This window comes from Syngnathus scovelli, chromosome 5 (genome assembly GCF_024217435.2).
Source record: "Syngnathus scovelli strain Florida chromosome 5, RoL_Ssco_1.2, whole genome shotgun sequence".
NCBI lineage: Eukaryota > Metazoa > Chordata > Actinopteri > Syngnathiformes > Syngnathidae > Syngnathus > Syngnathus scovelli.
In genome coordinates this window covers 7,998,402-8,025,839 of record NC_090851.1, presented here as the reverse complement: position 1 = coordinate 8,025,839, position 27,438 = coordinate 7,998,402, and the positions used below count along the sequence as shown (strand labels likewise).

The 27,438-nt window shown below is 38.5% G+C and overlaps 1 protein-coding gene and 1 non-coding gene across 3 annotated transcripts in view; both read right to left on the bottom strand.

The window, feature by feature from the left end:
* Positions 1-2,453: 2,453 nt before the first annotated feature.
* Positions 2,454-2,526, bottom strand: trnar-ccu (transfer RNA arginine (anticodon CCU)). Its single transcript has one exon. It is a non-coding gene; the product is annotated as a tRNA-Arg (tRNA).
* A 1,109-nt stretch (positions 2,527-3,635) lies between these two features.
* LOC125969198 (zeta-sarcoglycan) overlaps positions 3,636-27,438 on the bottom strand; it is a 170,765-nt gene continuing 146,962 nt past the window's right edge. For both annotated transcript variants that reach the window (XM_049721032.2, XM_049721033.1), the window contains exons 5-8: positions 22,640-22,762; positions 22,344-22,416; positions 11,505-11,628; positions 3,636-6,118 (exon numbers count right to left, since the gene is read on the bottom strand). In XM_049721032.2, the coding sequence (XP_049576989.1) occupies positions 5,909-6,118; positions 11,505-11,628; positions 22,344-22,416; positions 22,640-22,762 (530 nt within the window). In that variant the 3' untranslated portion in view covers positions 3,636-5,908. The remainder of the gene's footprint in view (positions 6,119-11,504; positions 11,629-22,343; positions 22,417-22,639; positions 22,763-27,438) is intronic.

Below are 27,438 nucleotides of genomic sequence, written 5' to 3'. Positions count from 1 at the left end.
TTTTTATAATTGTTGTCAACTCTAAAATAAAAAGAGTTCTTAACATGAGGTACTGAACAGCCACATTTCTCGGTCATGAGTAATGATGACGACTTTCCTGATCCAAAAATTCGGTTTACCACAAGGGCACATTTAAATTATTCATATATTAAATAGGATTTCAAAAATACAAAGTTCCCCTCAATGATATCTTTTACATTTGTTAAACAAATGTGTGTGTGCGTTTGCGTGCGCGCATGACCTGGCCTCTGTCACACACAAAAAAACTACAAGAGCGATGATGTTTGCTTGGAAAGCAGTAGGGGATTCAATTCTCAAGTATTTTTTTAACAAAAGAGCAGCGTGATTGAGTGTGTCTGCCTCCTGAATTCAGTATTTAATTTCCTTGCAGTCCCAAGAGCCATGCCTCTGTTTCCAATTTGTCTTCCTCGTGAGATCAGGATCAGGTACATAATGAAGGACTTTGGCACATCTTTGCCCCTTTAGTAAATCCCTCATTTTATTTCTTTATAAATTTATAGGTGAATTCGGCATAAATTAAATCAAATACTTTCTCAATGGTTCAGTAATTGCAAATATTATTTAAAAAAAAGTATAATGATATATTGTCTTACCTTGATCTGTTGACACATTTTCCTCTTAGCTGTCAAAGTAAACTAATGGCTGCAAATCCGATAGCAATTTAGTCACTTTTCCGTTGTGCCTCTGTTGTCATCCTCTTGAAAGTCCCACGTATCGAGTACGATAATTGTTCTACAGTGCATTGTGCCATAAACTACGGTGACCAAATGACAATATCTTGGTATTTTCAAAAACAAGAAACATTGCAAGTGTTTTTTGTCACACGCCTGCACCACCTGCCTCCCAACCGGTAACTTTTTTACAAATCATTCTCAGCTCCACCCCTGCAATCACGGGCATCTGTCCCTGATTGTTAACGGCGCTACTTAAACCCTGCACTTCCAGCAAACTGTCAGTTTTGGGTTTCTTGAGGGTGGCAGGGTTATACGAGAAAATATAGATTTACATCTGTGCCCCCTGGCTTTATTTTGTGTCCACTCTCTTAAAATATGTGTGTAATAGCCAGTGGTAGGTAGATTTTTAGATTGTGAGTTTATGCTCTGACCCAGTATCTGGAACAGTAGGTGGCGGTAATGCCCTGATAGGTGGCCAACCGCCGGACAATCCAAAAAGAAGAAGAATCTCTGTCAGTTTGTCCATGATGCCATCCCTGCGCTAACTGTTCTCTGCCCGGCTGACTCCTGTTGCCAACCTTGACCATATACTGACCTGATTGGCTCAGAACGCCACCCATCCTGACCACTTGATCATGATTCTGCACTACGACCAGCATCCCATTTTCCCGATAATAATCAATAAAATCTGCATTGTGTTGCACATGGTTGTTCAGCCATGTTTGTCACAGTTTTGGCATTTCATCCTGGACATACAAGATTTTTTAATGCGATTTGAAATGATTGAAGTATTAAGGAAATGTATAAATCAAAAAACTTTTACAAACAATTCCGACAGATGTCAATTGTGCAGATACCTAACATGACCCATTTCCCTATACATACACAAGTAATTGGTTCTAAATTTCCAAAGGAGCGTTACAAGCAATAGGGAAAATTATACCTGCATTAAAAAAACATGCAGAGGGCCATAAATCCTGTAGAAAGTGAGTAATTAAATAAGAACAGACTGTTTCACTATCACCTTTATGTCCGTGCTACTTTGATACCTCTGACAGCGGGATTAACTCCCACTATAACAGGCCTCCTGAGGGTCGTTTGCTTAAAGAAAATCCCTGCTTTTTCTTTTATAACACCTCCTGTGGAGAAAAATGATAAAAAAAAGGTGTGGGTGTTAGTACTGCAATCTATTCTACAGCCCCATTGTGAGAAGCCTAGGTTGCGTAGTTATCATGAATGGATGACAGACCAAATTAATTATCCCAATAATATCACATGGTCAACAGTTTTACTGGGATTACTTTGTATAATGTAAAAGAACTATATGACATTGTCTTTCTAAAAAAAAAAAAAAAAAAAAAAAAAAGAAAGGAAAAATGTTGTACTGGGATAATTCAATGTATCCAGTAGGCCACTGGAGCACATATTAGAACATTGAAATAAATTAACACCCGACGGAATTTACCAAACCTCAAAGAACACGCCAGATGGGACTTGAACCGAGAATCCCTGTTTTAGGAGGCCAGTGTCCTATCCATTAGGTACGACCACTGGGGCACATAAAACTTGGAAAATGTTATAGGAATTCAATACAAACACCCAAAGGACTTTAGCAATCAAGGAAGAGATGACACCGCAGTGTCTTATGCGGTCACTAAACAGAGAAAGGATAACACCCCAGACAGGACTTGATCCCAGCTTCCCTAGTTTAGGCCACTGGGTAGATTGTACCATATTAACTGAATTTACCATAAAGAACACCCCAGATGGGACTTGAACCCACAATCCCTGGCTTAGGAGGCCAGTGCCTTGTCCATTAGGCCACTGGGGCACACGAAGGTCTGAAATGAATATTATCAATTCAATAGAAACACCCGATGGAATTAAAATTTGACCAAAGTTATCTTTTTAAGGCAAATAAAAACCTGTACACATTTGAAATAATTAAGTTGGATTCATCGCATAATATATGAAAAATCCTTTTGAAAAAAACCCACAATTTTTTTATGTAGTGAAGGGAAAATAAAGCCTCATATTTGCTTCAAGAACCAGTTGATGGATTTTTTTTACTCCCCTAGATGGCACTGATGGTTTAAAAAGGGGTTTGAGAAATGGCGAGTCAGTGTGCTTTCAGTACAATGTTGAATAATAAGGTGCCATCTAGAAGTGAAGAAAAACAATTGGTCCATGAATCAAGTTTGAAGTTTCATTTTCCCATCACTACCTTTATGTAAACTCTATTTGCACAATAGAACAATTTAAATTTAAATTGGTTTCAAAAATTTAAAATTATCTGAATTTTTCAAAATTGTTTCGAATGCATCGGAATGATACGCAAAGCAACGTTATTCAAACAGCACATAATTGCAAGTAACAAATTAATACTTTGAACTATTTGAAGTAAAAACAAAACATTAAACAGCTGTTATATACTTTTTTCAGTGTAGGGCCCATGGAATCACCACGCATATAGGTTAGTGCTTGATTTGCTAGCAACATGGTCATGACCAACACCTTACCTATTTATTTCTTACTAGCAGGATATTTTAAATTGCCCGACAGTATCCATGAAAACCGGCACTTTGGGCTCCTCGAGCATCTTTTATGTTATCTTGCTCCACTTGTCATGGTGAATGCCACTTAGAGCTGGAGGAACCCACATTTGACTTGATTGAAAAGTAAAGTATTTCAAACATTTCATAATATTGTACTGCATGTGGTACTGTGAAAGATAAAAAAATCTACCACCCAAAAAAGAGACCCCAGCCCACTCACTGTCTTAACATTTGAGAACGTTTATTAGGCTTACTGGACCTTAATGCTACTATAAATATGTCGACTGCGTTCCGCATATGGCAGGATTATTGATATTAGCAATGAAAATTGAATGGCAGTCCTGCAGTGAAGAAACAAGAAGAATCAAACTCACATGCACAAGACTATTTTTAAAAAGAATATCTTTATTTATTGTGTTATTTTATTGGTATTCTTACGTATATACATGGCATCGTTTGTGCTTTTTTTATCAAGAGTAAAATCAAGTCAGAAAACAAACAACTTAAAACCAGGATTGGATAGTTCTCTTTTTTCATTGGATATACTGCAACGACAAACCCGAGTAGTAAAGTTGGTTGTGTGTGTGTGTGTGTGTGTGTGTTGTCAGGGGGTGGGGGCAAAATAGGAAGTACATAGGTACGTAGGTAGGTCGAAAAATAGGTTGACACTTGCAGATGTCCACTAAGCGGAGTGTGAACGTCCAGACTGGGATGTGCTTTTACCAACAGCAGCAAAGGCACCTGTGTATCGCTTTGTAAAAAAACAGAGTCAGTCAGCCTTGGGGCCTTAATCCTACCGAGCACATACTTATTCAGCTCATTGCCCTTCAGGGGTTGGGGGGATGACACCTAGATTATGCATCAGTCACATCACACATTTTCATTAAAAATCATTAAATCATTAAAAACAAACAAAAAAAAAAATCACTAAATATTGTTGTGGAATCTTTATAGTTGTTATCTTTTAGTTTGCAGAGCTGTTCAAAGGTCAGCGAAGATGGATGTAACATGTTCCAAAAGCCACAATAAAGACATAAATATTGGGACACCTAGCCAACACAACCAAAATGGCAGAAAACATGGAGTTGAAGCTAAAAAAAAACTCTCACTCTCTTGGAAAGACTCGAAGGAGCCTCCACACAATTTATCCAAAAGGGGTTTGATGTGTTAAATTCTTCCACATGAAGGTTGCTTGACCATGACGTGCCGCTACAGAAAAGGGTTTTTCTCAAATAGTCCCACAACGTCGGCATAGAACTGTGTTGGTAAGATGAAGAATTAAGATTCAGGTATGAAGTCCTACCACCAAGACTTTTTTAAATTTAGTGTTGAAGAATATCAGTTGAGCAACAGATGAAAATGAAAGAAAAAGAAAAGAAGGCTTAAAACAGAAAATAACAAAAAATTGTTAAAAAAATAACAGGAAATTAAATTTGTGGCAAAGGGGAATACAGGATGATTCTTAGGTTGTGTTCACACTGTCCTTAAGGTTGCTTGGTAACAAGCTTTATTTTTTGTTAAGACACTCAAATTTCCAAAACATTTATTTGTCTATTATAATTCACAAACATGACTTGATAGCTATATTGGGTCAGTATAGTCATTGTCATTTTTTACGTTTATTCTTGCCGGTGTGAACGTGAAATCAATCAGTATCATATTATGTGTCTTTTTCCATGTTTGCCCAGACCAGAAAACCGAATGACAAGAGTAAACACAACCTTAAAGTCCATGATGAGACCTGAACTAGTTGTACTGTTGCCCCAGTGTGGTGGTCAAACCAACACCATAACACTATTTGTCTGCTGCTGGTAACCTGAGCCTGGCCATTTAAAAGAAGAAAGATTTGTTTTCTTGAAGACATTTGAAATATAAACCTAAATAATAAATAATGAAAAGGGTCGAGTTTTGTTGTGACATGATTTTGCGACTGAAAGGGGCGAGTGTGGGGTTCAGTTGTACTATAACAATTGGGTGAAAATACCAGGTGGGTAGGAAAGGGAAGGCCTTTCTGGTATAGCTTGGTCCATTCGCTAGCCTCAGCTTCCCACGAGATGAAACCAAAAGTGGGAGCTACCTACAGCTTGAACACATGATCTTGAGCTGAGGTTGACCCACGGTCCTTGTCTGTGTTCCTGCTGGTGAGGTTGCAGTCAATACCGTTCGCTTTTGAATCATTTGATGAGCACTACACTTTCTTTCAACATTTGTTTTTGTCTGATGACCATTTTTGTCGCACTTAAAACACAACAGCCACACGAGGATTGTATCAGATAGTTCGACTTAGTACGGTTGTGACATCCATGTCCTTAGTGTGACACCTTTGTCAGTTCCACCAAATTCTTCCATTCTTCTGACTAACATGTTGTACTGGCATATTCCAATTTGGTGGGTAACTGAGCTGATAGTCGATTCTCTCTCTCATCCCTGATGCAGTTTTTTAGTTGGGACTGTCTTGACACAAATCCACAGGCCATGGTGGTTGGTGCTGCCAAGATCTTTTCCATTTTATACGACTTGCCAGATTACAGACAACTGGTCTTTTGGCTTGCATTAGCTTGACCACCAGTTATGATCCGTGTTGATTCAGTTTGTTGGCTAGCATTAGCTTCTCTCCTGTGGTCCATTGTTTTTCACTTTCATGTCCGCCTTCTGCTTTCAGCTCCAGAGGCAAAAGTTACTTGTTGTTTGGCAGGTCGAGCCTTTCTCAGCGGGTGATAGGTAGAGCTTGCCGTTGGCGCAGGCACACAGTTCGTACACACCTGTCTGTTTGGTGTAGGTGGTACCTGCTGCAGCACCTTCCAGTGGGTCCACCGCACTGCCAAGGGGAATGTTGCCCAGCCGGATGGTGTTTGCGTCTAGAAAGATCTGGGAACACAAGGAATTTAAGAAGATGGTTTGAGCTCATAACATTAATTGTCTGGGGGAGCCAACAAAAGAAACAAATTACAGATTAGAACAGATTGACAGTAAGAATGATGAAAAGACCAAAAAGTGATCACTTAAACCCATATCCCCCTGAGGAGCAAAGATTTGCGAGTGTTTGTGAACCTAGTGAAGGCTGAGTTTTCATCAGGGTGTTCAAGGTCGCAAATAATCGCAAATATGCTCATCAGATGTTCGGCAACAATTTTAATAGTTCGCAAACAGTTTTTCTTGTCAGCAAACATTTTTGACATGTCAAAATGTCTTTGTGACATTACATTTTCTTTTGCTAACCTCGTTGAGCTAAATGAATCTGAGTCTATATTTATTAATTACCTACTGGTCAAATTGAAGAGATGAAAAGATTTTAAGTCTGTAAAGTGATTCTCCTGAATTTGAATGACACATGAGCATATTGGAGTCATTGGGTTGACATAAATTAAACAAATTCCCTGGATTATTTTGATATCATGTTCAGCTGATGAAAACAAAAAACATTTTTGAAAACAATAATTAATAAATTTCAATCAAATACTTACAAACCTGCTAGTTCATCTTTTTGAGTGTATGCAGTAGGAGGTGGGAAATACAAAGAGAGGCCGACAACTTGATGGAGAGAGATTGGACAAGTGAGGAATCACATTTGAGAAGCAATTAGTTTAACTAATGATTTCACTCTGGCTGACGGGGCACATCTTGATCTGTTTAAAAACACACACACATCTACGTACATCCGCACTATCTCACTGTTTCTGCAAGATGAAGTGAAGCAAAATTGCAGTTCCAATTGCATTTTAAATATCAGTGTAGCTAAAAGCAGAACATCCATCAGCTATTAACCAGGATCAAGATACGCGGGTAACCGGAACATTTCAAATGGTCTCAAAGGTTTTAAATTATTAACATCCTCTCTGCAACAATCCCTGTACAATTACATGGGATTCCGCAAACTACATACTCCTTAAGCACTTGTAGATACAGTAATGACCAAGGAAAGGCTTGGGCCACAACTGATTATTATTATTACTATTATTATTATTTATTTTTTTACCACACTTTTGTCCACTGATCACTGTTTTCCCACCATCCACCCATCATCCATCATGCATCATCCATCCATCCATCCGTCTGTCCGTCCGTCCGTCCATCCGACAAGGATCATTGATCATTGGGGGCTGTTCTAAGAAATAGTATGAGATGAGACAGGAGGACATTTTGAATAGGTAAAAATAGATGAACCTTTTGCACACCGCAATGACAAAGTCAATTCTGACACAATGAAATAGGAGACTCGAGGAAAAATGATTCCATCCGTTTAACATTTGTGAAAATTCCACACTAAACAATAGCATTTGCTCACCACAAATAATTCTGCACACAATGCTCAAACGTTGCCTTTGCTGACCATCAGGTCAAGTTGCCAAAAATTGTCATACCCACAAGCACAAAGCTTTCAACATTGGAGGTGGTGACACCATCTGAGTCTATTACACAGACCATTTGGCGAACTGAATGTACAGACAGTGAATTGAAGCTGACAACAAACTAAATGATTGGCACACTAAAGGACAGAAATAATGGTCAGTCTGCTTGACCACATGTGCACACACACTTCACATACACAAAGAACAATGCTATACTGTACACACACACACACACGCACACACAGGACTAAGACATTGAGTGTGCATGCTCAGCGTTGTATCCAAAAAGAAAGTTGTCTTTGGAAAATAGAAGTTACAGAAGCTGGCCATCACCACAAGGAAGCTTCTTCTTAAGATGACAAATAAGAAAGACCGCCAACGGTTTGCTGAAGACAAGCAGACTAAGGACATGGATTACTGGAACCATCAATACCAACATGTACTGTGACACACTGAAGCAAAACAAGGTGTCTGCCAAAATCAATCAAAACCCAGTCAGTCTATGGACAGATATATATATATATATATATATATATATATATATATATATATATATATATATATATATATATATATATATATATATATATATACCGTGACTCGCAAATCTGGCATTCAAACAGAGTCAACAAACTTCACATAGACATGTTCCAACGGAGATTTGATGCCAACTTCCCTGGCTGTGCGGCAGAAACTCTGACCACCATTGAGCCAAGACTGTAAATCTATTTGCTCTAATATTTTGTGTGAGCCAGTTCAATTTGAACGAGTCATTGCCATTGTGAGCCCCAGTGACTGTGTACAAATCCTTCCAACATTTTAATTCACTCAACATTCTGCTGCTTTGCTCACAGGTTAATGGACAAACAAAAGCGGAGCAGCCAAAACACAACACCTCTGTCGAGCAAACACCTCCAAGCTAGTCTTGATAAGCCTTGACATTGTTCAACCAAGCCCTACAGTAACATGAATAAAATATTTCCATTATTAACCTCTCAAACAGCACAAGGAGGAAAACATGTCATCATGTAGTAATGATATGATGTAGCGATAAAGAATGTTTAATTTCTCTTCTATGATTGTTATAAAATGTTACTTAAATTCCCATGCAGTTAAGAAATTATTTTATCATGATATTAGTTTGAACCTTGAACAAATTAATTATATTTAAAATTGTTCAATGTAAAGGCTGTTTTCAAATTAGAACAACCCACATCTCAGAATGGACTATATATTTTTCAAAACATCAATTTAAACATTGGATAATAATAATAATAATAATAATTATAATAATAATTATTATTATTATTTTCACCACTGTATGATAGGATGGTAATGAATTAATCAATGAGACAATTGGAGTTGGTGAGAGTAAGACATATTAAGCACAAAATAACAAAAGTGAAGGAAAATAACGAGAGGACCCGCCAGCTCTAATTTTAATGGAACCCATTGCTCTCTACCTTTAGCCCATTTGGCCCTAATTCCAGGACTGCGTTTCCAAACTTTCTAAACTTTAATGGTCCCTTCTTAAATGCCAGCTGCTGACAACATTGATTTGGCTTTAAGCCTTGCTGTCCCACACACTTTTATTTTGTCCCACAAAATCGACAGAAACATCTATTTGCTGCCATCCTCCTCCACCCCCCACTCATTCCATCCGCCCCTTACATTGTTTCATCATCAGCTTGCCACTGTTCATTTGACAGGGTTAGCAGTCAGTCCAAATTAATATTGGAACATGTAAAAAGGAATTGTAAATCATGGATAAGATGCCCTTTACGGGATCTGTGTGCTGTATGCTTATATGAAAAATGGCTTCGATTAACACACAGTAGTGATTCCAATTTGAGTGAGCTGATTTGAGGATGAGGCAGCACATGTAATGGTGTGCCGGTGCCGCTTCCCATAAACTGTAGCTTGAAAATCTAAGTCATTCAGGTTTCATTAAGCCAAGAAAATAAAACCATTAAATTGAAGCCAACTTGATTTTCACCACACTCAATGTCTTCACCACAAAGAAATGATCCGTTTGCCCTTGTTTCTACCTTCTTAGATTACTATTTACGGCCCATTCTCATCACATCATCAGCCAATGACTCATCCCGCCACGCTAACTGTGGGTTTCATTTGCTAAAATTAGCCAAATAGTTAAAACAGAGCCTCAGAAGAATCTCCCCCTGGCTGTAAGACACTCTTTCAAATCAAATTTTACATGTTTTCAATGGGCAAATTGACACAGAACTATAACAGCAGTTTTATATGCTCTAATCAGACCTCAACGCCTAAACTCTTTGGAAGTCTCAGCACATCGTTCATGTCATTTTGAGATCTGGAGTTATTGCATCAAACTGTGCTCACATTTTGGCATATGGCGGTGTTCATAAAAAAAAAAAAAAGAAATTAATCACGTGCCAACACTTCTTGTCTGATTTATATGGCCAACCCCATACACATAACTAGTGTAAAGATTGACAAGTTCAAGTGGCATCATACAGTATGTCCTTCATGCTGGGATTCATTCATTCATTTATAGAGCCTTGGTGTCAAACTTTGCTCCAATCCTTGCGTAAGCCAGCTTTATCATTCATGTTATTGTTCACTTCCTGGGAGACATCCATTAATGCATGCACGACAGGGAGACGGAAAGAAAGAGAATGAGAGACAGAGATAATGGATGAGAAGGGAACAGAGGACAAAAGAATGCATGAAATGCAAAGACAGAGAGAACTGACACAAAAGAGGCGAAAAAAGTCCCCTCCTTCTTCCTATAAAGTGACAGTCATGCTGATGTACAACCCTGGCAGAGGAAAGTTAATTAGATAGGCTGGGTTACTCAGATATGACAGACTGAGAGGATGGAGGAGGAGAACACGTAAAAGAGGTTTTTCCAAACTGTGGGCTGAGCATCTCTAGCAGTGCATTGTTTCTCCTGCCGCCTAAAAATACATCATCAGTCTGAATTTGTTCAAGTCAACTGGGATTGGCTCCACTACCGTGACACCCCTCGGGTCAACGATCTAAAAAAAACAATAGATCAATGGGTGCTCTCACCGCATGCTAAATTTAAGTCCAACACTTTGCTGTGTAGATATAGGGATGAGTTGGTGTACTCTTCCTGATTAAGGGTCAGAGGGTATAGAAAAGAGGTGTGAGGAGCGCATGTGAGGGGATATGAAAGGATTCCAAGAGGTTGGTGGGAAGGAGGAAATGAGAAATGCGCTTTGGAGAGGATCATCATGCTTGTTTTCGAAGACTTGATATGATGTGCATGTGTGCACAAGCGTGTGCTTGTGTGTGTGCACGTGTGTGTAGGAGAGAGCAAGAAACAGGGAGAAAGTGTATTCCATGTATGATGGAACTTGACAGTGTGTCCAAATGATGAGGCATTCTTCTGTTAATTACAGAATTAATGACACACTGTGCTCGAGTGGACACATGCACGGATGCTCGCGCACACGCTCGCACGCACACACATACACTGACAATGGCGGAGCATGAGCTCTTGCTCCCATGTGGCAGGCTGTTATTCAAAGAGACAGACAGTAAGATAGCAGGCTAATAGAAGACACACACACATGACGGCAGCAGATGACAGCGAAGCTCATCAGAGCAGCTTTAATGAAGTCACTTTCCCAAATACAAGAGAGGAGGGGAGAAGAAAAGGACAAGGTCACTAGATTGATGATGCTCATTAGCCCAGCAAGGTACTTTAATGAAGGGGGGGCCTATATTGTCTCGTATTTAAAAGCACACAAACCAGACGAGATAAACACAGACATCACACATAAATTTCATGACATAGTAGAAAGGCTGATCGATTGCACACTGGGTCATGCAAATCCTCTGTATTCCTCTGTGAGGATCAATAAAGGATTATCTCATCTTAAATACTGTATACTCACCTCTCCTTCTGAGGACTGCAGCAGGAGGTCTTTCCTGCATGATGCCGTTAAGTCTCCAACCCCAGCATTGATCTCCACACCTCGAGGTGCCTCCAGGGTTAGCGTCCGAGTTGGAGACTCAAGCCTGGGGGAAAAAAAAAAGAAAAACACTCAGTGGATTGGATTATAACCATGATTGAGTTCACAATGTGAAGGTGCATTAAGCAATGTCAGCCAACTATTACAGTCATTGGTGAGGTCATTCAAAGTATACTGAACCTGGGATATACAGGAGAGCGAGAGTGCGAGAGTGCGAGAGTGCGAGAGAGCGAAAGAGCGAAAGAGCGAGAGAGCGAGAGAGCGAGAGAGCGAGAGAGAGAGAGAGAGAGAGAGAGAGAAAGAGCGAGTGAGCGAGCGAGAGAGACAGACAGACAGACAGACAGACAGAAAGACAGACGAGAGAGACAGACAGACAGAAAGAGACAGAGAGAGAGAGCAAGGCTACCAGGAACCCATAAAATCGTTTGCTGTTTTGTCCTTCTAATATTTAGAGCAGCAATGGGTAAAAAATCCCACAAAGGTTGTATAGACGATTTTAAGTGTGCTCCAAGTAAATAACTTTGATAAACAGCATATCTCCAGTAATTACAGTGCTAAAAAAAAGGCTTTCAGAGGATAACTTCATACACCGAGTGCAAAAATAAAAACACAGAATCCTTGTATTGGCGTTTGAGAGTGTAAAGCGTTTTAAAAGACTGTCTCCGTAACTCGATGTGAACGCCGAATACGGAAAACCCCGACAAAACAGTCTGAAGTGCTCAAAAGAGCAAAGAATGCAGTTGGTGTTGCTCTCCTTGAAGCGTGCAAGGTCAGTAGCGCTTGACACAAAGTTGAAAACAATATGAGAAGATTAAACAGTGCATTGGCATTAGATAAGTGCTGCTGTTTCGCTCAAGGGTAAACTGGCAAATGAAATTGAATAAAAGGTCTTTTTGGCAAAGCTGAGGGAATTACAATTGATGATGGGGGAGTATAATAAATTAAACAGCACGTTCACAATAAAATCAAATCGGAAAAAGGCTTTGCTACTGGGACACTTGTCGAGATACATTTTACTCTGAGACACTTTCTCTGGTTCCTTAAACTCTACTCAGTGATTGACGAGGGAAATAAAACAAGGCAACAAGCAGATTAACCTAATGCATTGTGTCCAATCCGTGGCCATAAGGGGGATTGCTGGCATTATCATCCTAATGTTCATCAATAGTTAAGGTCCCCGGAGTCGACAAATTGTTTATCCTCAGGCTCAGTCGGAAAGGTAGGGTTTCTTCTTTATCTGGACAATTTGCACCATAAGCAGAGAAGCAAGAAGATTCCCTAAGAGAGGTTTTCATTTTGTTTTCCAACGCAAGTACAAAACAAAAAATGGAAATGGGTCTTACTTGGTCATCAGGTTTGAGAGGTTATTATTATGAAAGCATTCTTCTTTTGATTAGTTGGTGGACAGCACTTGTTTTAGTGTTTCGTTCCTCTTGCCAACATCAATAATCTGAAACAACTATGAGTTGTATAATCGTAATCATGCGATGCACAACTTCTGACACGGTGGGCGGTTAAAAAGACAACAGCAACAAGTGTAGGCAAGAATGAAAAATGCACAGTAAAAATGAAACAAGCATATGAACTATGACAACTGTAGACACATATACTCAAGTTAATAAGACTGGTGAGATGAGTGGCAAAACACAAGGGAAGGCTCAAAAGCAATTGCCTGGCATAAGAAGAAAAACGCAGAAGAGGCCGTAGCTCACGAGACAAGGAGAAATCCCCGAAGTCAAACAAAAAGGAGCATAATGCAGTCAATAGAAAACTGCTCATTGAAAGGAACCTAAAAATAACTTTAAAGAGGGACAAAGGAGGTAAATGTTCCACAAATCAAAACAGATGTCTTAATAAAATGTCTGTGACCCGTGGTTTGTTAAAAATCCCAGAAGAATACAAAATTATATCGTGCGGTGTCTGAAAGAGCATTAGATTCTTGTAGGCATTTCTGTCTCATGCAAATGAGCCAGTGCTCACCATGCGCTGTTCTGCGGCAAGGTGTGTGCACAGCATGTCTTTGCGTAATATGATGACTACCGGGTGCGAATCAGGAGAAAAACATCACAGATATGTTTGAACCGGTGTCGAACCCAGAGCAAGACGAACGAGACTTCTGAGCAACTTCGATAGTCACTGTACAACACAATGGAGGCTGTCTTTGAAATAATAGTGGTTCCAGAGCTGGCAAAAAAAGTCCAGCAAATCAAATAAATTGACCGCAAAAGTTTGTCGACATGAAGTTTTTGCCCTAAGGCTTCACTGGCACCATGTAAGCCATCCACACAGCGTTTCTACATAAAACTCCATTCCACTAGTCTATCAGCATATTGTGTTGGTGGAATGTTGCCATGACGACTCTTCTTCAGCTTTCATTTGTTCTTATACTGTCTTTTGGCAGGTGGCAAGTACATTTGGTACAATGCTGCCACTCTTTTTTCTTTTTTTTTTTTTTTTTACTAGCATGTTGTAAAGAGGTTGCCACCGGCAGTAATGCATAAATACTTGTACTGCCTTTTGGTGGCTAGATAGAATAATTCAAATACAGGACCGGCTAAACTATGAAAAAAAAAACTGACTTCCAGCCCCCCCAAAAAAAGGTAAATGTATTATAATTAAATGAATACAGCCTTTATTCATCCTTCTATGACAACACAAATATGAAGTAAAATGAATTCAATTTATTTAGTTTGGAAGCAGGTGAGAGCAGTGGAGGCGTAGATGAGTCATGAGAAGGTTTATTGGCGGGACACGGTTCAGCTGCTGTGCAGCGAGGCGCTTCAGAGTGTTATAAAAAGTTTTGGAAGTAAGCACTCCACATTGAGTTTGACTTATTGATCGGTGAAAGATAATAGGGGAAAAAGCAGTCAGGTTATGAAGAAGAGAAACAAAAATACACACGGATCAAATCGAATATGTTAACAGAGAAGAGAGTACCTGTAGACTACCAATTAAAGCTAGTAACCACGCGATCATTCACACTGGCATGACTTTTAAAACATTGTCATGGCAACAGTTTGACCTAGAACAAATGGTTTCTATTTCTATAGTTCTTTGTAGGAAAATGGTGGTGTCATCAAAACTAATTAAAGATTAAGCAGAGTTCAAGAAAATGTATCTACTGTGATGTATTGAGAGAGGGTTATAACCCCAACTTCATTTTTTTCTTGGACAGCTATAGGCTCAAAGAAGAACCGTACCAGCAGGCACACTCAGGGAAGAGCAATTTTGAGTATCAAACAATTGCATTTGGTTTTCATCTTGTACTCATGCATTCATGGACAAAGAAGGTATAGATGATAGCTCATTTGATTACTAAGCCGAGTACAGAGAGGCTCTGATGAGCATATGCATTTTTACGGCCGAACTATCAAGCGTCTCATCCCTCGGGTGTCACCTTGACACCCTCACCTCCCGTTCCTTTAAATACCTACACATTATCATGCTCAGCGTTATATTGGGCATGTTATGAAAATTAACCAATCTCCATTTTGTTAGTGCTTCATTCCCACCAGCAAAGTATTCAGACTACTTTGATGCATAGGTCTTTTGATCAACAAAGAAAAAAAGTATTGGTTTGGAGTTTGCAGTATGACAAACAGGTTTAAATATATCCTTGAGCTACTTTCGCATAAAAAAAAAACTCACGGAAAAACACAAGAGCATTGGGAAAAAAAAAATATATTGAAAACCTTAAGAATAAATATATGTGTGAGTCTGATTCTGTGGACAGCTCACTGTGAACGTTGATGGCAGAAGAGAGACGAGTTGTTTCAATAAAACGTTTAATTTTGATTGGCGTTATCAGAGAATATAACATTCGTATGGTGTTTGTTAATGTGCTTGTACAACTGGACTGCACCATTTTGAGAAAAAGTAATGGCACCATTTGGAATAGAGCTAATGCAGGTGTCCATTACGTTGTGACCGGTGAGCGTATGAAAAAGGTTCCTCCTAATGGCATTTTATTGCTTTTTAATGGCTCTCAGTGATCAAGGTCTCAGTTCATTAATGTACACTATTAAGGCAGCATGTGAACTTATGGTGTGGACATTCTACTTTTAAATGCACAAAGCAAAAAAAGATTAGTCTGACATTTCTGTTCATGATTTGGAATGAGATATTCATGAAAACAATTCCTCTCCATGACTCATGATCTTCACCATTTAAAATATGTCTGAACAATACTGGCCAAGGCAGCGATTGTTTATATTGGATCTTGGTACAGTCAATGGTCATACATACTTTTATGGATAACTGCTTATCCCAAAGGCTTTTGAGATGTACAGGATTTCCCGGAAAAGAAAACACTTAAAGCACCCTCATAGTTGGCAATGATTACTGTGCTTGACACCCAAAAGCCGCATTATCGTTCTTGAATATAAGATGAAACTCTTTTGTATTCATTGTGGTGTGTTTCTATGTAACATTTAAGAGGATGGAGCAGTACAGTGCACAAAGTAATCAGACTCGGCATATCCACTGCAAAGTCTGCAGCAGCACAACCACAAGCTCTCCTGGGGGGGCAGTCATAAGAGAAGAAGAGCAACAGAAAGAATTCCAGCAGGTTTTAGACTGACTACTGTGCGTATGTGAAACATTTTACTGTTGTTTATATTCATTATATTCAGCAGAGAAAATATAAAGTAAAGGACACTTATTGGGTTAAAATTTCATAGGACATGACCTACCAGAGCGTAGGATACACAAACAATTCATATTTTACTGATAAACCCAAGCAAAACTGGACATTTGTTCAGTCTGCAGTCTGTGCACCCTCAGCTCAGCCTGCCTCTTTGTGTGGTTGTGTGTGTTTTGACACAGGTGTGCTGGAGCCACTTGGCAGCTTTCAAAGCTGGCTTTAGTCTCCACCATGCCGTCAGAACTTCTTCACTCAATATAGAGTAAGTTTTGTCCAGCGATTCTTGAGAAACTTTTGGAGCTCTTGATTGTAATACTTCCTGTCTGTTTTCAGTTTCAGATAACTGCCAGCCCTTGCTTGATGCACAGCAGACTTTAGCACTAAATATGAACCCCTAAACTCATTTCATCCTGCTATGGAACCTGCTATAATCATACATGTTCCAAGGACTGTGACTACAGTGTGACTGCGAAACAGAGGGCCACAAGAACATTTTGGTCAAGGAACCATTTTACCAGAAACTTAATGTAAAATACTCAGATGGCAATTGTGGTGTGAAGGCGTAAACTTAAGCGTACTTATGAACCTTATGGGGCTAAGTGCTGTAAAAAAATAGACAAAGCAATGGACGAATGGATGGACTTTATGTTCATCTTATTAAATCAAGAGAGGCTTTGTTTGGCATTTTTTAAAGCAACTAAATTATTGCTACTTTCATTATGTTCACATCTACAAATATCCAAGATTCATGTGTTCCTGACATTCTAATGCAGGTTAACACATAGCTTTTTTTTTTTTTTTTTAAATTGTAGCCATAGGTTATGAGTGGATCTAACAGCAGTGGAATGTTGTGTGAGAGAGCTTACACTATTGTTCAGAAATGTTCCAAAAAAGACTTGTAAGTGTGATTTATATTTCCCACAAGACTTGGGGAACATCCTTTTTGCCCTTTCGTCTTCAGATCCATTGAAGGCCTCACCACCTTGCCATTTGGGACACAAACCTTATAACCTTTTCATGCTAAATGCACTGTCATTTGCCTCAGTGCCTCTGTCACATCCAATCACATCCACAAAGGCTGTAAAACATATTCAATTTTTTCAAAAAAGCTCTGAATGAGAGCAAGAAAGGCCTGGAATTTGAAGGATCCATCTTCAGATCAAAACCAAATGTAGAAATATGGCATTCCAAAAGCCTCATGATTTGCTCTCGTCACCTGCGAGAAGGAAAGGTTGATGTGCTGCCCCATGAATCTTTCAGGTATACAAAAAAAGAGAGAAGAGAAAGCCTCCAGCTGTTTTAAAAGGTTATACAATCCCTTTCTCAGTTAGTGAAGTGACTTGCGAACACATTATGGAGAAAACGTGTATTTGTGTGTCTGCCTTGAAAGAGGCAGAGGTAATAATGAAAGTGAAAGCCATCCACTTGAATAATTTCATCAACTGTTGGCAATTACATTTATTGTAACTAGTAATGTGTTAAGCGCATGTCTTAATCTGCGGCCACAAATTATTTTTATAATATGCTGAATCCGTAGCTGACAGAGTGGTGCTTTGTCTGCTTTTACACAACAAACCTCAACTTTGAAAATGTTTTCTAAATGTGAAATGAGTAACTGCAAGAAAACAAAAATAAAAAAAAAGGCAATTTCATGCTTTTGCTTCTGATGGGGCACCAAGCTGATAATTTAATCAGTAGTGAAAGACTAGCCACACTCCTCTGCAGGTTCAAGCAATCTAACCGTGGTTCATTTAGTTCACATATTCATTTATTGGTAAAACAGTTTGCAGCTGAACTCTTGTTAATCAACTGCAACAAAAGTGAAGGGAAGTAGAAAGAGAGTGACAATAAATTAGATCCTGTGATGCATCCATGAAAATGGTAGCAATGAGTAAGCCTTGGAGTGGAGTGAAGACATGAATACGTTTTTTCCGTTTTCACAAAATGATCAACTTACATTCCACATCACCATAGTGATATACAATATGTGAGTTATGTGATGTAGGGGAAAAAAAAGAGGGCACCTGATATATAATGATGGATGATGTTCGGACTGAGGTAATAATTACCAATCCATGTATATGCTTAAAATTGAGTTTTTATGTCATTTGTAATTTTCCATGATTAGATGTCCACATGCTGGAGATGAAATGAAAACTCCACCCATGAGAACATTACACTGCCACAACCCGCTGGGAACAAAAATAGGCCCCTTTAAGGTAGTTTCCAATAATACCAAATAATACCACTGAAGTTGGGAGTTGTGTAAAATATATATAAATATATATATATAAACATATATAAACATTATTAACCTACACTACAACCGTAAAAATAACATTTTTATTTTCATATAACAGCATATTTCCTTAGACACAACTCTTGAGAAGATTTCCCCAAAGACAGAGTTCAAAGAGAAAGTGGCGTATTGTAAAATTTAATGATATCCAATAACTTGACATGAACCCCACTTTTTAATCAAAGAAAAAAAAAAACAGCCAGGGGCAGCCTTATTCACTGAGTTTTTAAGAGCTAATTAGGTGGTGCTCTTTGCCATCCCACACTACATTCCTTCATCAAGTTCTTCATTGAAAGACCTGCTTAAATTAACGCTTCAACAATCGTGTGGAAAATACTTTCCCTCAGATCCTACTATTTAAAGAAAAGAAAGGCGAGGGCTCAGACACATTTTAGACACATAATTTGTTAGACCTATGAGTTTGGCCCATTTGAATGTTCCAAGTCACTTGCCGAGAATCTCATTATACGCTACTCATCTCACGAGTTCCCACTGTTCGAAGCTATAAAATGTTTATTAATTGAATATATCTTCCAACCTTGAAATAAGCTTTTGTTGTTTTTCAATCCAGAGGTTGAGAGAGTGGAGGTAGACTGAGTTTCGGTGATGACTCATCTCCCTACTCCCTCTTTTGAAATGATACATTTCTTAATTGGGCTGGTTTGGAAATAGGCCGCCAGGACGCAGGGCCATTAAGTCAAATCGCTTCTGTCCTTAAGAGACCTACCGCAGGAAAACAACTTCTAACATCAAAGAAGAATATTCATTTTGTAATGCGGAGGGCTACGGGACCTACTACCTATGTGGGATGGAGAGATAGATGGAGGGCAAAAATGAGGTCAGTGCTAGGTGTCTTCAATTTGATTTTAACAGTATCTCTTGTCATTTGCTAAGGACGTCGAGCCTCACTGAAGGCTCACTTAATAAGTTAATGCAGCACAAGTGGGACACTCAGTGACAGCAATTAGCAGCAATTACGCATCCACCAGCACCACTCCAGGACTTTGAATGAAAAGGCTGAGGGATAAAACAAGATCACTTGCTAGGTTAGCCCTTTCAAGAGACATATCAAAAAGACAGTAACTGAGAATATAGAAAAAAAGGCCCCAAGGGTTTTGTCTACCCATGCAAATGCTCTTCACCACGTACTATATGCTTATTCCGGATAAATCACGTGAGAAAAAGAAAGAGCTATTTAGTCGATGAACTAAGAATATGTAGTCCATTTCTTATGTTTCCATGTGGGAAAATTGCATACTTTTTGTGCCAACTCTCTCCTGGTTCATGTTAGCACAGATCACTTAAAAAAAAAAAAAATTGTGCAGTCATCTAAGATTTCCCATGAGCATAATCTGAATGGCTTTAGAAATAAAAAAAAAAAAAAGAGGGAGTGAGCATGACAATTTACATGGCAATATTTCATGCTATACACTGGAACCTCATAAAGTGAATGAAGTCTATAAGCTTATGCAATATGTTTTTCTTTTTTCAATTCAGTATACTTCGCATCAAATACCTCAAAGGATAAATTTGTTGATACATTTACAGATGTTTTGCTGATCTTAAAAGGAGCTGGCTCACTTGAGATTTCCATCAAGATGAAGCATTGCATTATAAAATTGAACAAGACTGGATTACTCAACTAAATGTGTTTTTTCACTACCATCAGATTTTTAATGAACGGCCTGAACTATGGGCATTTGCAACAATAGGATGATCAATTTGTTTCAGTGTGATGTTGGAAAATGTGAGCTGCGGCAAATCATAACTAAATCATGTTCAAAATGACTTTGTAAATAATCCCTAACGGCAAAGAAAGAACACAATGAGCAATACCATGTCATCCGAAAGCCTCAATTTGAAAGTGAGCACGGAATGTTTTTAGTCAACAAACATGAAGCTGCACTTAGATACTTTAAAAGTTTTATTTTATTTTTTTTTGGAAGTATGTTCGCTCTGTTGAATTTAAGTCGCACTACAGTATTTTCTCGTGTTGACAGACTGAATGCTCTCCGATGCCCTTGAGAAACACAAGAGATTTAAAATAGAAGAACTGCAAATGGAAGGTTACAGTCTTGGGGATAAGGGCAAAATGGCAAAGAGCTCACTCAAATCAGCGCCTTTGCCTACAGAAGAGTTAAATCTCCCTCAAGGGCCTTCTCAGATGCCATCAAGGGTTTAAATGAGAGGAGGAGGAGGAGAAGAAGCAGGACGAGAATGAGGATGGAAGTGTGGATCCCGGTGGGGAGAAACTGACTCAGCAACAGCTTGCTTCTCTCTGATGTGGATCCAAGCATTAGATAGTCACAGACCTGTCTCGCATGTCTCCGAGCATAGCGATGCAGCGGCGTGAGACTTCTCAGCTATTGATTTCACTCTCCCCGCCCGGGCAAAGTATTGCTTTCCCCATGCAGTTGCTTATTTAATGTCCGTACCCTCGAGAACCAGGGCTTTTCCTTTCCAATGAAAACTCTGGTGTCACTTAATGATTTCAATATGATCATTGCTTTAGCAAAGTGATGACTGCTTTATTTATGCTTGTTTGTGCTCCTCTGAGATACCGGCCTTCAAAATCAACAAGCTGGAAGAAAATGATCCTTTACTCCGTGGTGCAAACCACAGTTGATGAATTCAGCAGATGATCAAGTCAGAGGTTTTTAATCAATGAGACATCTAAGAGTAAAGCTTCTCGGCTTAGTTGAATAACAATTTTACTGTCTGTGTTATATGGAAATGAGAAGATTCGTATTTCATTGCTGCTCAGTGAATACCGTAAAGTGCATCCCTGCTTCAGAATAGATCATATTTGTAACCAAGTTGTTTATCTGGAGGAAATCCTGCTGTAGTGTGGACATTTCTTATGGCTTTTCACAGCATACTTGTTTACTATATTGATGAGCCACAATTGTTGATGCCCTTAATATAAAACACAAGCATTTTTTTATCCATCTATAAAGTGGAGATGGATTTGGCACAGGGTAGCAACAAAACAATTTCTCATTAGTTTTTTTATTTATTTAAATTTTCAATACTTTATCAGTCCATATTAAGATTATTTCTTTTGAACATCTCAAACCATCACACATAATGCACTTTAGTCTCCCTCCCATATACTTTTGAGGAAGCGGAATATTACGAAAACAACTTACAGTGGTTATTATCACAGCAGAAACTGTGACAATCTTGTGATAGTGTGCTATTTGGAAAAGAGCATTTGGTTGCCACGAGCAGCAACTAAGCTCAAGCACTCTGCGCTTCACTTTTAAGTGTCTGAAACGTCCATCACAGCCGCTATCCTTGGGAGAACTCATTTAACGTTTCAAGTGACAAAGTGATCTGAGCTGCCTCCAGCTCCCTGGTCACTGTGATTGGCAGTCAACACAGTTAAAAGCAGCTAAAAGTCACACAGAGGAAGCATGGAAATAAAGATAACCTTTTACTTGAGTTTGTGTCCTATAGTGGCTTAAATACAGGAGTGGTGGTAGAATTTAGTTTGTATTTTGTACTATGTACTAATATCAATTGACATAATAGTAACAATGTTTAACATAGTGGAGCAATGTTCATAGTAGCTTCCCTTTCCCATTCTTTACGCTCACCCTTTTAGCTTGTTTAAAAAAAAAAAAGAACATTAGTCCTTCTACACTTCTTTTTGTCCCTACATCTTTTTTGAATATGGCTTCAGTCGAGGAACATGAACATGTTTAAATGGGGTTGTGCAAGTTAAAAATCAATGACAGAAGATGAGGTATACATTGGAGAGCTGCAGGAGAGTGACCCGCGTATTATCTATATTCCTTATTTATAGCAGAGCACTTACTTTAAATCCTGGAATGGCTCTGCCCTCACGTGTGACGTCTGTACGGAATGGCTAAACACAACTCCTTCTGACCCTATGAAACAATACAAGAGACATATTTAGGTTAAAAGAAAAGAAAAATAATTTCCTTCTTTCTGCATAAGACACTCTAACTCCATCTTCCAGCATTACAATATGGATGAAAGTATAATTTGTATTTGAATAGATTGATATGTGTGCATGTTGAGTATTTTTGAGCCAATAATAAAAAGAACAATGCCAAGAAGAACAATTCCAGCTTGAATGGATAAAAGCACCTGTCACTCTGAGTTTCTCAGTGCCGATGCTGATCTCCTCTTCATCTGCAGAGAACAGAACTCTCTCTCCATCAGGACTCTTCACCTCAAACCTCTGACACTGGACCTCCACCATCTCTGAGCCTGATCAGGCGGAAAGAAAATGGGATCTGAGTCAAGGATTTGGAGCACAGGAACTTTCAAAGCGTAAAAAATGTACCATGTGGATGGTTCCATGTAAAGTGTCCAAGAGAACCACATAGCGTAAAGGGTTAGCTTAAATGACCCTAGAAAAATGTCAACTCTGAACTGCAATGTGCTAAAAAAAGGTTCAGATGCTCATGCCTTGTGTGCTATTGGCGGATGTATAGCACATCTGCTAAGATTGTAATATTTGATTAATACCTTACGGAAATGGTGCTAAATGGTGTGTTCATACATCATAACAGATTGCACTTGCTTTTGGCACTCACTCACCCATCCCTACGAGCCAAGTTACTTCTGCTCCCCCACACCTAAGGCACACATCTCTAAAAGCTAACCATCATTAAAAATGTAGAAAGAAAAAAATAGTCAAGATCTTATTTCATTTCATCATCTTACCGATTTTTTGGGTTAGAAATAATTGTGTTGAGTTTTTTATCACTTAGATATGACAAATTTAAAGAAAAAATGATTTTGTTTGATTGATGCTAGAATATTATTTTCCACCACTTCGCTTTTTGTGCATTGAGCAAGATTGTGAGAGGTCTCTGAAGCCAGACATGATTGATAAGATGGTGTTTCTCTCAAATAATCTGTAAATGTTGGAGTATTGCATTTGAGCTATGGTTGAGAGTGTGCTTTGGATATCACACCAACCCACCACCACCACACACATAGATACCTGCTTTTTGTTTTTGCTAGCCTAGACTTGCGCTGGCACGAAAAAGAAGCGATGCTCATTTTGCACGCTTGGGTGCCAGTCTCCCAAAATAGGGCCCCAAGAGTGTCCTGTCAGTCTCAGTCAAACATTATTAGCCACATCAAAGTCAGAGTATCCCCCCCTCACCCCTTGCTGTCCTTTTTAAACCATCGGACAACTTTAAGAAATCAAGCAGACAAGGTTTTGAAAACCTGACTCATCCTAAAGTGAAGTGTGCCAGAGTTAGAAATGTATGTAAAGGTTTGGAGGGGCATTGGCAGGCGCCATGACAGGGGAATGAAAGCAAGGGAAGAAATGACTTTCAAGTTAGATGGAGAAAGAGAGGCTGCTTCAAATTGGAGATGTGCTGTCTCAGACATCCAGCGAGTAGTGTTTCACTGCTCAGCTCTGTCACATAATATACGTAGCTTCCAGAGCGGCTTTCCTTGCATTGGAATGGGTCAGCACATTTTCAAGGATGTGTTTTATTCACATCACTTATTTCTTGAGGGTGGATAAAAGATTTTAAGAAAAGCTAGGAAATCCATGAGAGTGGAAAATGGATAAATATATTATGCTTGGAGATGAATGGGGTGAAAGTTTGCAAACAATACACAATGGGGACACATTCTCTCCAGCCTCAGTACCAAAGTATTTTTTTCTGCGGACTCTAATTTGCTGATGTTTAAAAAGGACATAGGAAATAATTAATATTTTTCAAGCCTATCCCAGCTGACTTTGGACGAGAGGCAGGACACACATTGAACTGGTTACTCGCCAATCACAGGGTGCAGATGGATAAACGGCCATTCACACTCATGCCAGTGCTCGGATTTCAACATACAACCTGAGGGGATTTGCCTTGGTGCTGCCACTGCGACACATCTATGTGGAGGGAGGAAAAATGATGCTGCTGGTTTGTGGTGATGAGTTGATACGTGTTCACACTTATGATGGGAGCAAAGATTAGACATAAACAAAAAGGTGTGTGTGGGGGGGGACACTGAAACACAATTGATGTTTGCTCATCTTGTAGTCACCTAATGTCAACTCTGAATTATAATCAAATCAAAGTGTGACTAGTCATTTTTTTTTACTTCCCCTCAGCTACACTAATAGATGTACTAAAGAATGTAATCACTGAAAGAATAGTCCAATTTAAATTTATGATGCACAGTATCTGAATAATTCTGTTGACCAATTTCGATTTTGTAATTAAATCAAAGGGGGCATTAAAATCGTCGCCAAGTAACTTTTCTTTTACTACTATATATTAAAACATTAAGGCCATAATAAAGTTATACAGCTTGGCTATACTGGATTTTTAATTCCAGGCGTTAAATTAGTGTTTGTAGCCACAAATGCATATTATGTGAGAAAAACTTCAGAAGAGTCAAGAATTAAAAATACAAATAACCGTCTGAAGTGTTAATCATGCAAATAAACACAAAAGTTATCCTACCAAACAGACACTAATCAACTCTAATTAAAATTGTCTTTACAGTGCTTCATTAAGCGATCATCTTACGTTTTCCTTGATTTCTTAATAATTGCTTCTGCCATTGCGTGCCACTCAAGTAAATAAAGAGCCAAATAGCTTTCACCATGTTGAACGCAACACTAAGCGTGTTTATTAAACTTCAGCTGCCTGTCATTGGCTTATAGCATCTTCGAACATCCAAAAACATTTCGAACATTCTATTCTTCTATTCAAATCTGTGGCTGCTGCATTCCCGCTAAGTTTGAAGAGTTGGCGGCAAACAAAACTCAATGAAATGACTTTAAACTAGTGAGTCAATATTGGAGAAACTTACGAATTGACTCGTGAACTGGCTTGTTCTGGAGTGTTTTTAAAAATATATATATTAAACACAGTGACAGATTTTGTGTAAAAAAATAATAATCTGCCATTATTTTTGAATTATTTTGGATTTTTCTAAAATTGTGAGAGGTCCTGTTTTCAAATCAGACATGATTATTAAACTAGTCATTCTCTCAAATAATCTGTAGATGCTGCACTGAGCCACACACACAGTTGTTTTGAAGTAATAATAATAATTGGCCTTTTTTCCATGCATTACAAATGCTACCCTAAAACTGCGGCCTGGGGACGGATCTGTTGTGAATATTTACACTATATCAAGTCATAAATAGCAGTGAAAACACCTTGAAGAGTCAAACAGATGACACTCATTAGCTTGTGAAAATGCTTTAAGCTACGAGTGGATTTGAAAACTCACCATCCTGATGACTTATTCAAATGTGTCTCATCTTATCTGTGGATTCATTTAATCATTTATAGAGTAAGTCGAGATGATATGCTTGCCATTTTCTTTGCTGTCAAAAGTATTACATTTCATAAATATTCAGTGACCCTGTTGGCTGTGTTTGCAAGGTAACATGTTAAGAATTAGTGGTGTGATGAGCATGGCGGCTTGCATATGACGTGCAGCGATGATTTGTGTTGTGTACTGACAATGGCAGATTGCAGTTATGCGAGTTGTTCACACTAGGCACCAATGCTGCATACATTGGACAGTTTAAAATATTTCAGAATCATCTGCTTATGACAAGCTTAAGAGGATTATTTTATCGATTATGTGAGAGAGCTTTATTAGTCATACATACTGCATTTGGTAAAAGTCAGACCTGGTATTTTCTTTGTGGATGTATACTCTATTCGGGGAAATGTTTTTACAAAACTATATAAAATGGTTTATGTGCAGTGTTTGAAAACATTACTGCTTGAATGCTAGTAAAACTACACTTGAATCAAAAGTTTTTGTTTTTTAACTGTCAAAGTAAAAATGATACCAGTGCCTAGCAGGACTTTTGAGGCATAAAAGAAATCGTATTTCATGAAGCAAAAAGTGTAACAATTTAATGGTTTAACATTGAGATGCTGAGTTTGTTTTTGTTTCACCTCCTCTTAATTTGTATATGCACATTATGTGCAATATGCAACACAACTTCCATTTTCAACCACTATTAATGGTTACAGGGAAGCTGTTTGTGCAAAATAAAAACTTTCATAAAAAAAAAAAAAAAAAAAAAGCCAGTGTGGGCTACTACGCAATCAATGACCCCAAAATAACAGTGTCAAAAACTAAAGAAAAATTTCTCTAGTGGTGTGAGCAAACACAACTCCTAACTATTCAAGATAAGTGAGGCCAGCCACTGAGTGGATGTCTGAAATTGGAGTGATGAAAGGCAAAACCAATTGCATTATTTTGCCACATCTATGAGGCAACAACATGAAACCATAGGGTCACCACCAGCACCACCGCTTTAATGGAACCTTTTTTACTTGTCAAAAAAGCAGGGCCAGACCTTTAATCTTTCTGAGTGTTTCTTCAACAAGCCTTAGGAAAGAAACATTTAGATTTTGACCAATTGCAGAGTGTGTGTATGTGTGTGGTGGTGGTGGGTGTTATTTAAAATGCTCATAATGTTCAATAAAATAAAAACAACATGAAAGGGGAAGACAAATTAGTGCTGTTACTGGCTTCATTTGTCAATCTGAATTTAAGTCTGCAATGCGATGATACAATATGATTTGTTTTTTTAGCAACCTAGTGCTCACATCATAATCAATGTACTTAATATGTATACGACACACAAAATTTGGCTTTCTTTTGCTATTATTATTTGTGTTGTTAAAGCAACAGCCAACAACGAGTTGTAGTTTTACTGCACTAATCATGCTGTTTTTTTTTTGGTGTCTTGTTTTAGAATCTTTAATTTCTGCATTTGCAAAAACAGTCAATACCAATGAGCTTCTTTTGTCTGAAAAGAATGTAAAAAAATATATGGAAATTTAGGGTGCTGTGCAGTCTGGTGTGTTCTGGATGTGACATACAGTAAGTTCAGTTGTAAACTAATTAAGTGTCATATCTGTCAAGAGGTTGCTTTGTTT